Here is a 13,060-nt window from a genome sequence, read left to right on the forward strand (position 1 = left end):
TATATAATACTATAATATAACTATATACACAAATAGTATGTGTATATTGTTGTTTTAGGGTGACAATTCCAAGTGAAAAGTCTTTGCATAAATATGTCCGGCATATAAGGACTTCCAGCAGTACTTGCTGGTTTCAAGATAACACTGGGCCATTTTGGCCTGCAGGCGCCCTTGTGGTTATTTTTAACTGCTTCAAGAGTGTTGTTGAAGTGTTGGTAAAGTGAACTTCATAATCCTTTATATATTTGATAAAAAATATATTTGCTAATATTTCGCATTCCTAATGCATTTGTTCTTTTACATAGCTTAACAGATAACTAAATTATAGAACAAAATGATCTGTTTCTTAAAGGCATCAAATGTTCTTTAATTTTGCCATTTCCTTTAAAGGTCCCCTGACATTGGGTTATTATTTTATAATGTTTCCTGGGTTGCCCTTATAATGTTAGTATGTTAACATTCCGTCAATGGCAGGGAAGCGTTGTGTCATAAATGACTGAAAATTCTGTCAATGGCAGGAATAGAGTTAATATTTGCTTGTGTTGTTGCAAAAATGGGAAAAGAGCAATTGATGAACCCACTCAACATCTATGCTACATTGTTGTGTGCAGGTGGTCACGAGAGCAGAAGGAAGACTGCATTCCCTGACTCTGAGAGATGTCAAGATGACAGAGGCTGGGGAAGTGAAACTGACTGCAAAGGACTTTGTTACCCAGTCCAAACTCACTGTGAATGGTATATTAAACAAATAAATAAAATATACTAATAAAAATAGTATTTTAGTATAATTTAGATACTATTATAGTTTTTATTATTATTTTGAATCAGTTTTTATTTTATTTTTATTCTCATTTTCATTTTAATTGTAAAGTTTTAATTATTTTGTTGTACTTTGTCATTTTGATTCTGTATAAAACTATATAAATATATATGTATATATAATAGGAGTGAGACGAGACACTTATCTCACGAGATGAGAAATGAGATTGGGTTCACAAGAACGAGACGAGACAAGATTTTTGCACAATGTTTTATAGAAATCATCAGCGACAAAATTCATGACTGGAAAAATTGTCTGCAGGAGCATTTTGAAATGTTTTAACTAATAATCGTGTAATGAATGTCATTTCAATTCTACTTTATGAATATGATAATATAATCAAATATACAAGCATCGTAAAAGGTTTTGCCACAAAATCAACTGACTGGCTTTTCTCCATTATGATATGCAAACAATAAGTGTAAGTACAACCATAATCAAAGTAGTCTCTCAGTATTCAAACAGAGACCAGAGCCACAAATAAAACCACAACCACAGTCCAGAGGTAGGCTATTGTACGCAGCATAATTTGCGCACATCAGTTTTACTTTCACTTTTGGATTCGCAATCGCCTGTATATATATATATATATATATATGTATATATATATATATATATATATAAATATATACACAGGCGATTGCGAATCCAAAAGTGAAAGTAAAACTGATGTGCGCAAGTAAAATGTATATATATTTTACAGTCTATGCATTTATCGGACTCTTAGGCTTGTGCAACGAATCCACCGCCATCGTCATGCAATCAACTTGTCCTGGATGAGCAGAGCAGACGTTTACAATAGATCACAATGGTTTTTGTTTTTATGAAAACAGCAAAACGACAGTGGGGACATGTAATGTGAATGAAGCGGTTTTATTTCCATTATTATTTTAGAGAATGAGAGATGCTGCATTGGCAACTAGCTCAAATAAAATACGATTTTTTTTAATGGTTTTAGTTTTAGCTGACTGTAATACTCACCTGTGCAAACCTGTAATGTTTGTATTCCTATATACATATAATTTTAGAGGTTGTTTTTTGCAGTAGTTGTCAAGAGAGGTTGCTTTGAGTTTCACGTTACCACATTACATATCACAGAGCCACCAGTTGAGTTCACCAAGCCCTTGGAGGACCAGACTGTTGAGGAGGAGGCCACTGCCATTCTGGAGTGTGAACTGTCCAGGGAGAAGGCTGATGTGAAGTGGTTCAGAGACGGACAGGAAATTCGTAAAACAAAAAAGTATGAGATGGTGGCTGAGGGACGCATAAGAAGGCTGATCATCAAGGACTGTAGCCTTGATGACTCCAAGACATATACTTGTGATGCAAAGGAGTTCAAGACGTCTGCTTTCTTAAATGTTGAACGTACGTTTTTAGAAAAAAATCTGACATGCAGAAACTTGAATAAAGCCAACTATTGTAAAGAAATAAAATAAACAACACATTGCATATAATGAATATGTTTATCTATTTTCAGCTCCATTTGTTGAATTCGCTAAGCCTCTTCACGATGTTGAGGTTAAGGAGAAGGAATCTGCTAAGTTTGAATGCGAAGTGTCCCGTGAAAGTGCCAAGGTATTTTTTGGCAAAAAAATCGGTGTAGACTGGGCCCAAAAGTCTAGGGACTACTAGAGAAACTGTGTCTGGTTAACATTTTCATAATTTAATGCAATTGTTTTAATTACAGTTTATATTATTTTATCATAGCAATTTGAGTGAGAACTTTAATTGGAAAATTAGGCTTAAAAAGTTTTAGTTTTGCAGTTTTACTTTAACAACATGCACAGAAGCTGAGAGTATATTGATTCAATATTGTCTGTTGCACAGGTCCGCTGGTTCAAAGATGGCGCTGAGATCAGGAAAGGCAAAAAGTATGAGATTATTGCCAAGGGATTACAGCGTATTCTCATCATCAGTAAGGCAGTGTTTGATGATGAGGCAGAATATGAATGTGATGCAAGAACATCCAAATCCTCTGGAATGCTAACAGTTGTCGGTGAGTTTTATTTCAGTCACTATTCTACAATCAATTCTACAAACACTCAATCACAATACAGATATTTATATCAATTCCTTTTTGCCTTGCAGAGGAGGAAGCTAGATTTACAAAGAACCTATCCAATGTTGAGGGCACAGAAACCGACAGCATTAAGATGATTTGTGAGGTCTCTAAACCCAGTTCAGAGGTTTCATGGTACAAGGGTGACCAGGAGATCCATGAGGGTGGTAGATTTGAACATGTTGCAGATGGGAGAAAGAGAATTCTCATCATACAGGACCTCCGTATGGATGACGCTGGAGAGTACCACTGCAAATTGCCTGCTTCAGAAACAAAAGCAACTCTAAAGATCAGTGGTACGTTTTAAGCTTAGATTATTTCAAAAAATAAAAACATCCTACATGCTCCCATGGTCAGGAAAATCTAGAAAAGGAGGGGATTTTTCTTTGCCTTGAAAAGACATGTATGTATATAATGAATGAAATGTACAGTATATAATGAATGTATGTTTTTATGCTGAGCCATTGAATATTTTGTATGCTTTTTGTGATTTTGTATGCTTTTTTTTTCCTGATGCATTTAATAATTTTATTGATAATTTAATTAGACACTGATTTACTTGAAATTATCTCCCTGTATTGCTTTAGAATTGGCAGCTGAATTCATTGCTAGGCCCCAAAACCAAGAGGCCATTGAAGGTGAAAAGGCTGAGTTTGTTTGCTCAGTGTCTAAGGAAAATTATGAAGTTAAATGGTTCAAAGGAGACAAAGAACTCACAGCTGATGACAAGTATGAAATTGTCTTTGATGGCAAGAGGAGGGCGCTGATTGTCAAAAACTGTGAACTAAAAGATGAGGGTGCATTCACTGCCCACATTGGCTCTGTAAAGGCTTCAGCAGACTTGTTGGTGATTGGTAAGTTTTTTTTATTTATTTTTTAGTATATTTGTCTGTAATGTGTTTTTGTAAAAGAGGTCCAAATGTTACATTTTTAATAAAACTGGTACTTTTGCTTGTCTCCTTAGAAAAACTGAGGATAATCACACCCCTCAAGGATGCCCAAGTAAAGGAAGGACAAGAGATTATTCTTAACTGTGAGGTGAACTCAGCGGGAGCTAAAGCCAAGTGGCTGAAGAACAGTGAGACAGTGTTTGAGAGTAGCAAGTTTGTTATGGTTCAGAGAGACACTGTGTTCTCTCTGAGAATCAAAGCTGCAGAAAAGATAGATGAAGCCAGTTACACCATTACACTGACAAACCAGCGTGGAGAACAGGCCAAGTGTTCTGCTAACATCAATGTACTAGGTGTGCTATTATTATATGTCTACCTTTTATACCATGTGTATTTTGACTGCAGTATATGCAAAATATTTATACTTGTTTTTTTGTCTTGAATTCACAGAGGAAGCCATCAAGATCATTGAGCCACTAGAGGACTGTGAAATAGAGGAAAAGAAGACCATTACTTTCACTTGCAAAGTGAATAGACCAAATGTGACAGTCCAGTGGATGAAGGCCGGTCAAGAGATCACTTTCAGCAAGCGTATTCTGTATCGTGTGGACAAGGACAAGCACACTCTGACCATTAAGGACTGCAGCCTTGCAGATGAAGGTGAATACACTGTAGTTGCTGGCGCTGATAAGTCCACAGGAGAACTGGTCATCAGTGAGGCACCCACTGATTTCACCACTCAGCTCAGAGACCAAACCATCACAGAGTTTGAGGATGCTGAGTTCACTTGCAAATTGTCAAAGGAAAAGGGCCATGTTAAATGGTACAGGAACGGACGGGAAATCAGAGAAGGACCCAGGTTAGGTTTGAGCCATGAAACTATGAAAAAATACTGTTTGATAATGGGAAAACTTTGGCTGATATCATAATTTTTCTTAGATATCATATGGAGAGAGATGGAAAAGAATGCAAGCTTGTAGTCAAAGAGTGCAGACCAGATGATGAATGTGAATATGCCTGTGGAGTGGAAGATAAAAGATCAAGGGCACGTCTCTTTGTTGAAGGTAATTTTTTTCACAGCCAATTTCTGGTATCCATGTTCGTATTGTCCTACGATTTGATGTGCTCATGGCATCTTTCTTTTCTTTCATCAACAGAGAGTCCAGTGGAAATCGTCAGACCACCCACAGATGTATTTGAGCCCCCAGGATCCGATATTGTGTTTGAGGCTGAACTAAATAAAGACAGAGTTGAGGTCAGATGGATGAGAAACAACATGGTCATTGTCCAGGGTGACAAATACCAGATGATTAGTGAGGGCAAAGTTCATAGACTTCAGGTCTGTGAGATCAGACCCCGTGATCAGGGAGAATACAGAATAGTTGCCAAGGAGAAGGATGCCAGAGCCAAGCTTGAGCTTGCCGGTAGGAAGTGTGGGTGTTAACGCAATTTAGTTTTTCATAAAATTGTAACATATTTTTTGAAGTCCTGTACTTTTCCTTACAGCTATTCCAAAGATCAAGACCACAGATCAGAACCTTGTAACAGATGCTGGAAAGCCATTTGTGATGACGATTCCCTACGATGCTTATCCTCGTGCTGAGGCAGAATGGTTTTACAATGACATCAGCCTACCAGGGCAAAACATTGACACATCTAATGAACGAACAGAGTATAGGCTCAAGGACCCAAAGAAGTCAGACCAGGGTCGTTACAAGATTGTCATTAAGAATAAACATGGAACAGGAGAGGCGTTTATTAATCTGGATGTAATTGGTGAGTAGGAAATTCAATTAGATGATTTACAGACAATTTTAAATGTTGTAGATGTCTAATAAAAGTGTTGTTTGTAGATGTTCCGGGACCTGTGAAGAACTTGCATGTTGTTGACACTGCTGATGGTGAGGTCAGCCTTGCTTGGGAGGAACCGGAAAGTGATGGCGGAAGCAAGATCTTGGCTTATGTTGTTGAGAGACGAGATGTCAAACGCAAGACCTGGACAATGGCCACAGACCGTGCTGATATTCCAGAGTATTGTGTTGGTGGATTGCAGAGGGACAACATGTATTTCTTCCGTGTATGTGCTCGCAATAGAGTTGGGAATGGAGAGACTGTTACCACAGATGAGGCAGTTCAAGCCAAAAACAAATTTGGTGAGCTATGCTTTATTTTATTTTTAGATTTGCTTGTTAAGTCTGTTATGCATCACTGTTTCCAACAACAAACTGTGTTAATATACACTCATAGAAAATCATGCTCCTAACCTTATCTCCATGCCGAAATCTCAGATGGCCAGACAATGATTCATCTTTTATAAATCTTTTAAATATTGGTGTCCGGGATGCTGTCAGTTGAGAGTTTTTAAAAATCTTAGCTAAATGTGTGATATGAATGAAAGGTGCTCACAAATGGTTGTTGAAATGGTATTTTTAATTTGAACTGAGTAGAAGCTTGGACCCAGAAACAGTACATCATTACATAACGACTTAACAAGCGGATTGTGTGGTAAGAGTTGAGACTGTAACAATTAATCAAAGATTTTATTAAAAACATATTTTTGTTCATTCTTCTGCTTCTAACAGATGTGCCTGATGCACCTCAAAAGGTTATGGTTGGAGTTGTCAATAGGTTAGGTGCCACTGTGTCTTGGGAACCACCACTCTTTGATGGAGGATCTGAGATCACATCTTATATCATTGAGCTCCGTGACAGAACCTCCCTGAAATGGGAGCCTGCTATGGTGGTCAAAGCTGAGGATCGCACAGCCACACTCAGTGATGTTGTTGAAAACAAGGAGTACATCTTCAGGGTCAGAGCTGAGAACAAAGCTGGAATTGGCCAGCCAAGTGCTGCCACAGATCCAGTGAAGATTATGGATCCCATTGGTTCGTAGGGTTTATATTTTTTTCATTATGTCTTGAGTTGTTGCAAAACCTGGAGTCAAACTTTCAATTTTGTTTCCTATCACAGAGAGGCCAAGTCCACCTCTGAACTTCAACTACACAAATCAGACCAAAGACTCAGTTCAGCTGTCATGGGAAACGCCCATCAGCAATGGAGGTAGCATGATTACAGGATACATCATTGAGAAGTGTGAAGATGGCACTGACAAGTGGCTGAGATGTAACGCTAGACTTTGCCCTGACCTTTACTACAGGGTATGTCATCTCATTTTGAATTTAACATTACTAATTTATTATCTTGTTAATGAACTGTTTTTAATGTGTTAATTTATGTGTCCTATATCCTATATTAAGGTTTCTGGTCTGAAGTTTGGTCAGAAATATCACTACAGAGTTTGTGCAGAAAATGCTGCTGGGGTGTCTGAGCCAGCTGATGCAATTGGGCCACTTTTAGCCGATGACCCTCATGGTAAACCATTTAAACTTTAGCCATATCCCCTTAAAACACAGATGAAATACACACAGACATTATTTTAACTGCTTTTTCATTTTATTTTTTGTCCTCAGTGGGTCCCACCATTGATCTTAGTGGTTTTAAAAATGGTCTTGAGGTCATTGTCCCCAATGCTCTTACCATCCGAGTTCCCATTACGGGATATCCTATGCCTAAACCCAAGTGGACATTTGATGACAAAGAGCTCACCACAGGTGACCGTGTTTCCATGGTCACAAAGCCTACATTCACCGAACTGGTTGTTGCACCAAGTGTGCGTCCAGACAAGGGAACATATACCTTACAAATGGAGAATGATGTGACAACCATATCTGGAGAGATCGAAGTCAATGTTATTGGTATGCAAATTTTCATTTTAATATCTTGTTTATGGTTTTGCACAACAATTAATGTACAATCCTATTTTTACATCTTTCAGCATGTCCAAGTGCACCCAAAGACTTTAAAGTTGCAGAGGTGACCAGACATCATGTGCATCTAATGTGGGAAGCACCAGAGTATGATGGAGGCAGCCCTGTAAGTGGGTTCAATATTGAGAAAAGAGAGGTTTCCCGCAAGACCTGGGTCAAGGTGAGGTGTTTTTAACAGTTACTTGTTAACACTATATGTACACTCAGTGAAACATTTAGGTTCTAACAACATCTACACTTCAGGTGATGTCAGGCGTACAGGACCTTGAGTTCACTGTCACAGATGTCATTGAGGGCAAAGAGTACTTGTTCAGTGTTATTGCTTGCAACAAATGTGGACCAGGAGAGCCAGCATACATTGATGAACCTGTGAATGTGTCATCCCCAGCCAGTAAGTCTTAACACACAGGCATAATGTTTTTATAATACTTAATATCCATCTGTGTTAATATCATTCAATTAGTTTGAGGGTTATGAAATGAAGAACAGCATGACAGTGTATGAAACTTGTTTGAAATACAGCTGTGCCTGATCCTCCTGAGAACCTGAAATGGAGGGACAAATCAGCAAAGACCATCTTTCTGCTTTGGGAACCTCCCAGATATGATGGTGGTGCTGCTGTTAAGGGCTACATTGTTGATAAATGTCAGCGTGGCACTGACAAATGGGAAGCCTGTGGAGATCCCATGCCTGAGCTTAAGTGAGTAATGATTCTTCACGAGCATCCCCGTAGTGGAACATACTTGCAACTAAATCATATAATTGTTTTTTTATAATTATTCAGATGCATCTGTAATCTGTCTCATTACACATATCCCAGGTTCCAGGTCACTGGTCTAATTGAAGGTCAATGGTATGCCTATCGCGTGAGAGCTGTGAACAGACTTGGAGCCAGCCGACCATGCAAGGCTACAGACGAGATCCTTGCTGTGGATCCTAAAGGTTAGTGATCAAGATCCACTGATTTAATAGTTAAAGGAGAACTCCAGCGAACAATGAACCTTTGGTCTAATAAAACATCGGTACATAGTCAACCGTTCTCTGAGATTTGTTTTCATGATAATCAAATGTAAAGAGTTTTATCTCTAAAAACTGTTTAGCGTATAATGCTAGTAATGGGGGCATTGACTAATTAAAAAGAAATCGCTAATTTATACCACTAACAAGGCTCAAAATAGCCCCACACTAACGCAGTAACATAATGAGGCTCCATACATGCAAAACGAAGCATTGAAAACTTTGTAAGTGTACAGACCGTTTAATAAGAAGATACTTTATGAAGACAGTTCACTTGGTGTATACAGACAGGAGTCATCTTAAAAAATAGTCTCGATAAGTCAAACCACGAACGTCGTGCTGAGTGATCTGAACTGTATGAAGTTCAGCGAACTTCTGAACTGTATGAACGGCGTTCGGGGATCGACTTATCGAGACTATTTTTTAAGATGGCTCCTGTCTGTATACACGAAGTAAACTGTCTTCATAAAGTATCTTCTTATTAAACGGTCTGTACACTTACAAAGTTCTCAATGCTTCGTTTTGCATGTATGGAGCCTCATTATGTTACTGTGTTAGTGTGGGGCTATTTTGAGCCTTGTTAGTGGTATAAACTAGCGATTTTTTTTACTTTGTCAATGCCCCCATTACTAGCATTATACGCTAAACAGTTTTTAGAGATAAAACTCTATACATTCGATTATCATGAAAACAAAGCTCAGAGAACGATTGACTCGGTACCAATGTTTTATTACACCAAAGGTTCATTGTTCGCCGGAGTTCTCCTTTAAATTGTTGTTAGAATCCGCTATATTCACATTTTTATTTTATTACAGAGCCACCAGTGATCCAGCTGGATGCTAAGCTTCTTGCAGGCTTGACTGCTAGGGCTGGGACTAAGATTGACCTGCCAGCTGATGTGCTTGGCAAGCCAGAGCCAAGAGTAAAATGGACAAAGGCTGACCTTGTCCTGAAACCAGAGGATAGGATAAGCATTGACACAAAACCTGGCCATTCAACACTTTCCATTGCAAACACAACCAGATCTGACACAGCGACCTATATCATTGAGGCTGTCAATACAAGTGGCCGTGCCACTGCAACGGTTGACGTCAACATTCTCGGTAGGGTGTTGCTTTACATAATCTGTATTTTCAGAATAATGCAGTAGAAAGAAATTGGTAGTAATTGTATGTATTAATTTCTTTTCATCATGTTAAAAAAACAGACAAACCTGGCCCTCCGGCTGCTTTTGATATCTCTGAAATCACCAATGAATCCTGCTGTCTGGCCTGGAATGCCCCCAGAGATGATGGTGGCTCTCCAGTAACCAATTACATTGTTGAGATGAGACCCACAGATAAAGAAGAGTGGCAAAAACTGTCTGCTACAATAAAACAAACTGCTTTCAAAGCTTGTAAACTGGTATCTATGAAGGAATATGTCTTCAGGGTGTCTGCTGAGAACCAATATGGCATTGGGACTCCTGCAGAGCATGTGCCTATTGTTGCAAAGTATTCATTTGGTAAGAGTACATGTCACTATATTACACATTTTCACATAAGTTTCTTTATAACACCTTATTTACTAAATGAATTCTCTTTGTCACTCAGATACTCCTGGGGAACCAACCAGGGTTCAGCCTTCTGATATCACAAAGGATGCTGTAACTTTAACTTGGTATGAGCCTGATGAAGATGGTGGAAGCCCCATCACAGGTTACTGGGTTGAGAGGTTTGATCCTGAGACTGACAAATGGATCAGGTGTAACAAGCTTCCAATTAAGGACACAACATACAGGTAGGATAATTTTTTTCATTGTGTCTGCATTTAAAAGGTGAAGGAAGGGTAAAATAAATATTCAAAATAAGTTTACCTTTTAAGGGTGAAAGGTTTGGCAACAAAGAAGAAATACAGGTTCCGTGTTTTGGCTGAGAATCTTGCTGGACCAGGAAAGCCAAGTGCTGAGACTGACCCAGTTTTGATTAAAGATCCGACTGGTAGGTTCTAGTTTTATTTTTCCAACATTGAGGCAATTAAATAATTAAAACTTAAAGTCATGAATTTCAAACAATGTTGTTTTAGATCCTCCTTGGGCTCCTGGGAAACCATTCATCAAAGACATTGCCAAGACATCAGCCAACCTGCAGTGGACCAGGCCTGAGCATGATGGCGGTGCTAAGATTGAGTCCTACATAATTGAGCTTCAAAAGAGTGGAACTGAGGAATGGGTTCGTGTAGCTGAGGATGTACCAACAACCGAGCATTTATTGAAGGGTCTGATGGAGAAGCAAGAGTATTCATTTAGAATCAAGGCCATCAATATTGCTGGAGAAAGTGAACCCAGTGATCCAAGTGACCCTGTTGTATGCAAAGAGAGACTTTGTAAGTGTTGACAGAAAGTTTGAAAACTGATTTGTCTAAACATTATGGTCATTATAGTCAACAATTATATATCATATCAAGATCTAGATATCATTATCTAGATATAACAATAAGCATAACATTTAATTGTATTTTTGGACTGCACAACAAAGTATTGACCAAGTTACATGCTCATTAAAAATCCAATATCAGAATTTAGTCATATTCTAATTATGTATAAATATGTACATGTCAATGCCATAACTTGAGTTCATATACAGTAAAATGCACAGAAGCACTGTGCACAGTATGAGTTCAAGCATGTAAATATGTTTTTCTAAATAATGACCAGAGTATTAATTGTAAACCTGATCAATGTCCATTGTCAATGTAAATGTTACTGTTTATATAAAGTCTTATCACATTGAACCAAGTATTCATACCCCAGTTTTCAAATTATACTTTCTCTTATTTTTATATTCAACTGCAATGATGATAATAATAATATTTTTGACGTTCTCATTTGACCAGATCCTCCAAATGCCCCACGTTGGCTTGAGGTGGTTAACATTACTAAAATCAACTGTGACCTGAAGTGGACTGAACCAGATAGTGATGGTGGCTCTCCGATCACCAACTATGTTGTTGAGAAGAGAGACGTCAGACGCAGGGCCTGGCAGGCTGTGGACACCACAGTAAAAGATACCAAATATACTGTCACTCCACTTAATGAAGGCTCTCTCTATGTGTTCCGTGTTGCTGCTGAGAATGCAGTTGGAGTAAGCGAGTTCAGTGAACTAGAGGACTCTGTTTTGGCCAAGGATACTTTCAGTAAGCTGAAATACATGTCATATATAATATGTTTTAACATAACAATATATACCTTTTTTGGTAACACTTTACAGTAAGGGTACATGAATTATCATGAATTCATGTATAAATTAATGCATGAATTATGCATTCATTCATGCATTATTTCTCATGAATCATCAGGAACTTACACAAGTTCATCGTTTTTCATTCATGACTTCATGAATGAACAACACCTTAATTAAAACATTAACTAAGATAAGCACATCACCATGAATTATGATTTATTACGCATGATCATGATGTTTTCTTTGTTCTTTGTCTAGGTCAGTGACCTAGTCACCACTTTATTTAAGGGGCCACACACATGATGAAGTCATTAATAGATTAATGCTTAGTTAATGATGACTATTGGACAGACACCATAATAGACCAATCACAGCTCATAGCACACACATTCTGTAAATCAAATACAGAAGTCATCATTAACTAAGCATTATCTATCAATGACTTCATCATGTGTGTGGCCCCTTAACTAAAGTGGTGACTAGGTCCTTTGAAACACTGATGAACAATGTGCTATTGAAAGGTGGCATAACTGTGAACAAAGAAAATATCATGATCATGATCATCATAAATCATAATTCATGATGATGTGCTCGTCTTAGTTAATGTTTTAATTAAGGTGTTGTTCATTCATGAAGTCATGAATGAAAAACGTTGAACTTATGTAAGTTCCTGATCATTCATGAGAAATGAATGCATAATTTATGCATTAACTTATACATGAATTCATGATAATTCATGTACCCTTACCGTAAAGTGTTACCCATTTTTTTAATGTGTCATTATGTCCTCTATAGCAACCCCTGGACCACCCTACGCGTTGACTGTTGTGGAGGTGTCCAAGAGACATGTTGACCTGAAATGGGAGCCACCCAACAGTGATGGTGGAAGACCCATCACCAAGTATGGACAAATTTTACTTTGGTTTTGTTAAATGCAAACAAAATTATGTGTTTTCACATGGTGTGCAAGGCAAAACAATTGTCTCATGAATCGTTCTTTCAATAGGTATGTTATTGAGAGGAAAGAGAAGTTAGGCACACGCTGGGTAAAGTCTGGAAAGACATCTGGCCCTGAATGCAAGTATAGGGTGACTGATGTTGATGAGGGCAGTGAGGTGCAGTTCCAGGTCCGTGCTGAGAATGAAGCTGGAGTTGGCCACCCGAGTGAACCTACTGTTTTCATGGTCATTGAGGATCCCATAAGTATGTTTAGTTAATGCATAATT

At 38.2% G+C, this 13,060-nt stretch overlaps 1 protein-coding gene across 1 annotated transcript in view; it reads left to right on the forward strand.

Moving 5' to 3' along the window:
- ttn.1 (titin, tandem duplicate 1) overlaps positions 1 to 13,060 on the forward strand; it is a 156,072-nt gene that overhangs the window by 68,579 nt on the left and 74,433 nt on the right. The window contains exons 86-113 of the mRNA XM_089133043.1: positions 612 to 735; positions 1,919 to 2,185; positions 2,298 to 2,395; positions 2,648 to 2,816; positions 2,909 to 3,175; positions 3,467 to 3,733; positions 3,844 to 4,122; positions 4,220 to 4,628; positions 4,709 to 4,833; positions 4,927 to 5,193; positions 5,276 to 5,545; positions 5,623 to 5,922; positions 6,352 to 6,654; positions 6,740 to 6,927; positions 7,027 to 7,141; positions 7,240 to 7,524; positions 7,605 to 7,756; positions 7,840 to 7,987; positions 8,119 to 8,296; positions 8,417 to 8,538; positions 9,429 to 9,716; positions 9,821 to 10,117; positions 10,206 to 10,392; positions 10,477 to 10,592; positions 10,678 to 10,977; positions 11,488 to 11,787; positions 12,630 to 12,735; positions 12,841 to 13,037. Coding sequence (XP_088989169.1) covers positions 612 to 735; positions 1,919 to 2,185; positions 2,298 to 2,395; positions 2,648 to 2,816; positions 2,909 to 3,175; positions 3,467 to 3,733; positions 3,844 to 4,122; positions 4,220 to 4,628; positions 4,709 to 4,833; positions 4,927 to 5,193; positions 5,276 to 5,545; positions 5,623 to 5,922; positions 6,352 to 6,654; positions 6,740 to 6,927; positions 7,027 to 7,141; positions 7,240 to 7,524; positions 7,605 to 7,756; positions 7,840 to 7,987; positions 8,119 to 8,296; positions 8,417 to 8,538; positions 9,429 to 9,716; positions 9,821 to 10,117; positions 10,206 to 10,392; positions 10,477 to 10,592; positions 10,678 to 10,977; positions 11,488 to 11,787; positions 12,630 to 12,735; positions 12,841 to 13,037 — 6,124 coding nt within the window. The remainder of the gene's footprint in view (positions 1 to 611; positions 736 to 1,918; positions 2,186 to 2,297; positions 2,396 to 2,647; positions 2,817 to 2,908; positions 3,176 to 3,466; positions 3,734 to 3,843; positions 4,123 to 4,219; positions 4,629 to 4,708; positions 4,834 to 4,926; positions 5,194 to 5,275; positions 5,546 to 5,622; positions 5,923 to 6,351; positions 6,655 to 6,739; positions 6,928 to 7,026; positions 7,142 to 7,239; positions 7,525 to 7,604; positions 7,757 to 7,839; positions 7,988 to 8,118; positions 8,297 to 8,416; positions 8,539 to 9,428; positions 9,717 to 9,820; positions 10,118 to 10,205; positions 10,393 to 10,476; positions 10,593 to 10,677; positions 10,978 to 11,487; positions 11,788 to 12,629; positions 12,736 to 12,840; positions 13,038 to 13,060) is intronic.

This window comes from Pimephales promelas, chromosome 7 (genome assembly GCF_988280905.1).
Source record: "Pimephales promelas chromosome 7, fPimPro1.hap1.1, whole genome shotgun sequence".
In the NCBI taxonomy this organism is placed as follows: domain Eukaryota; kingdom Metazoa; phylum Chordata; class Actinopteri; order Cypriniformes; family Leuciscidae; genus Pimephales; species Pimephales promelas.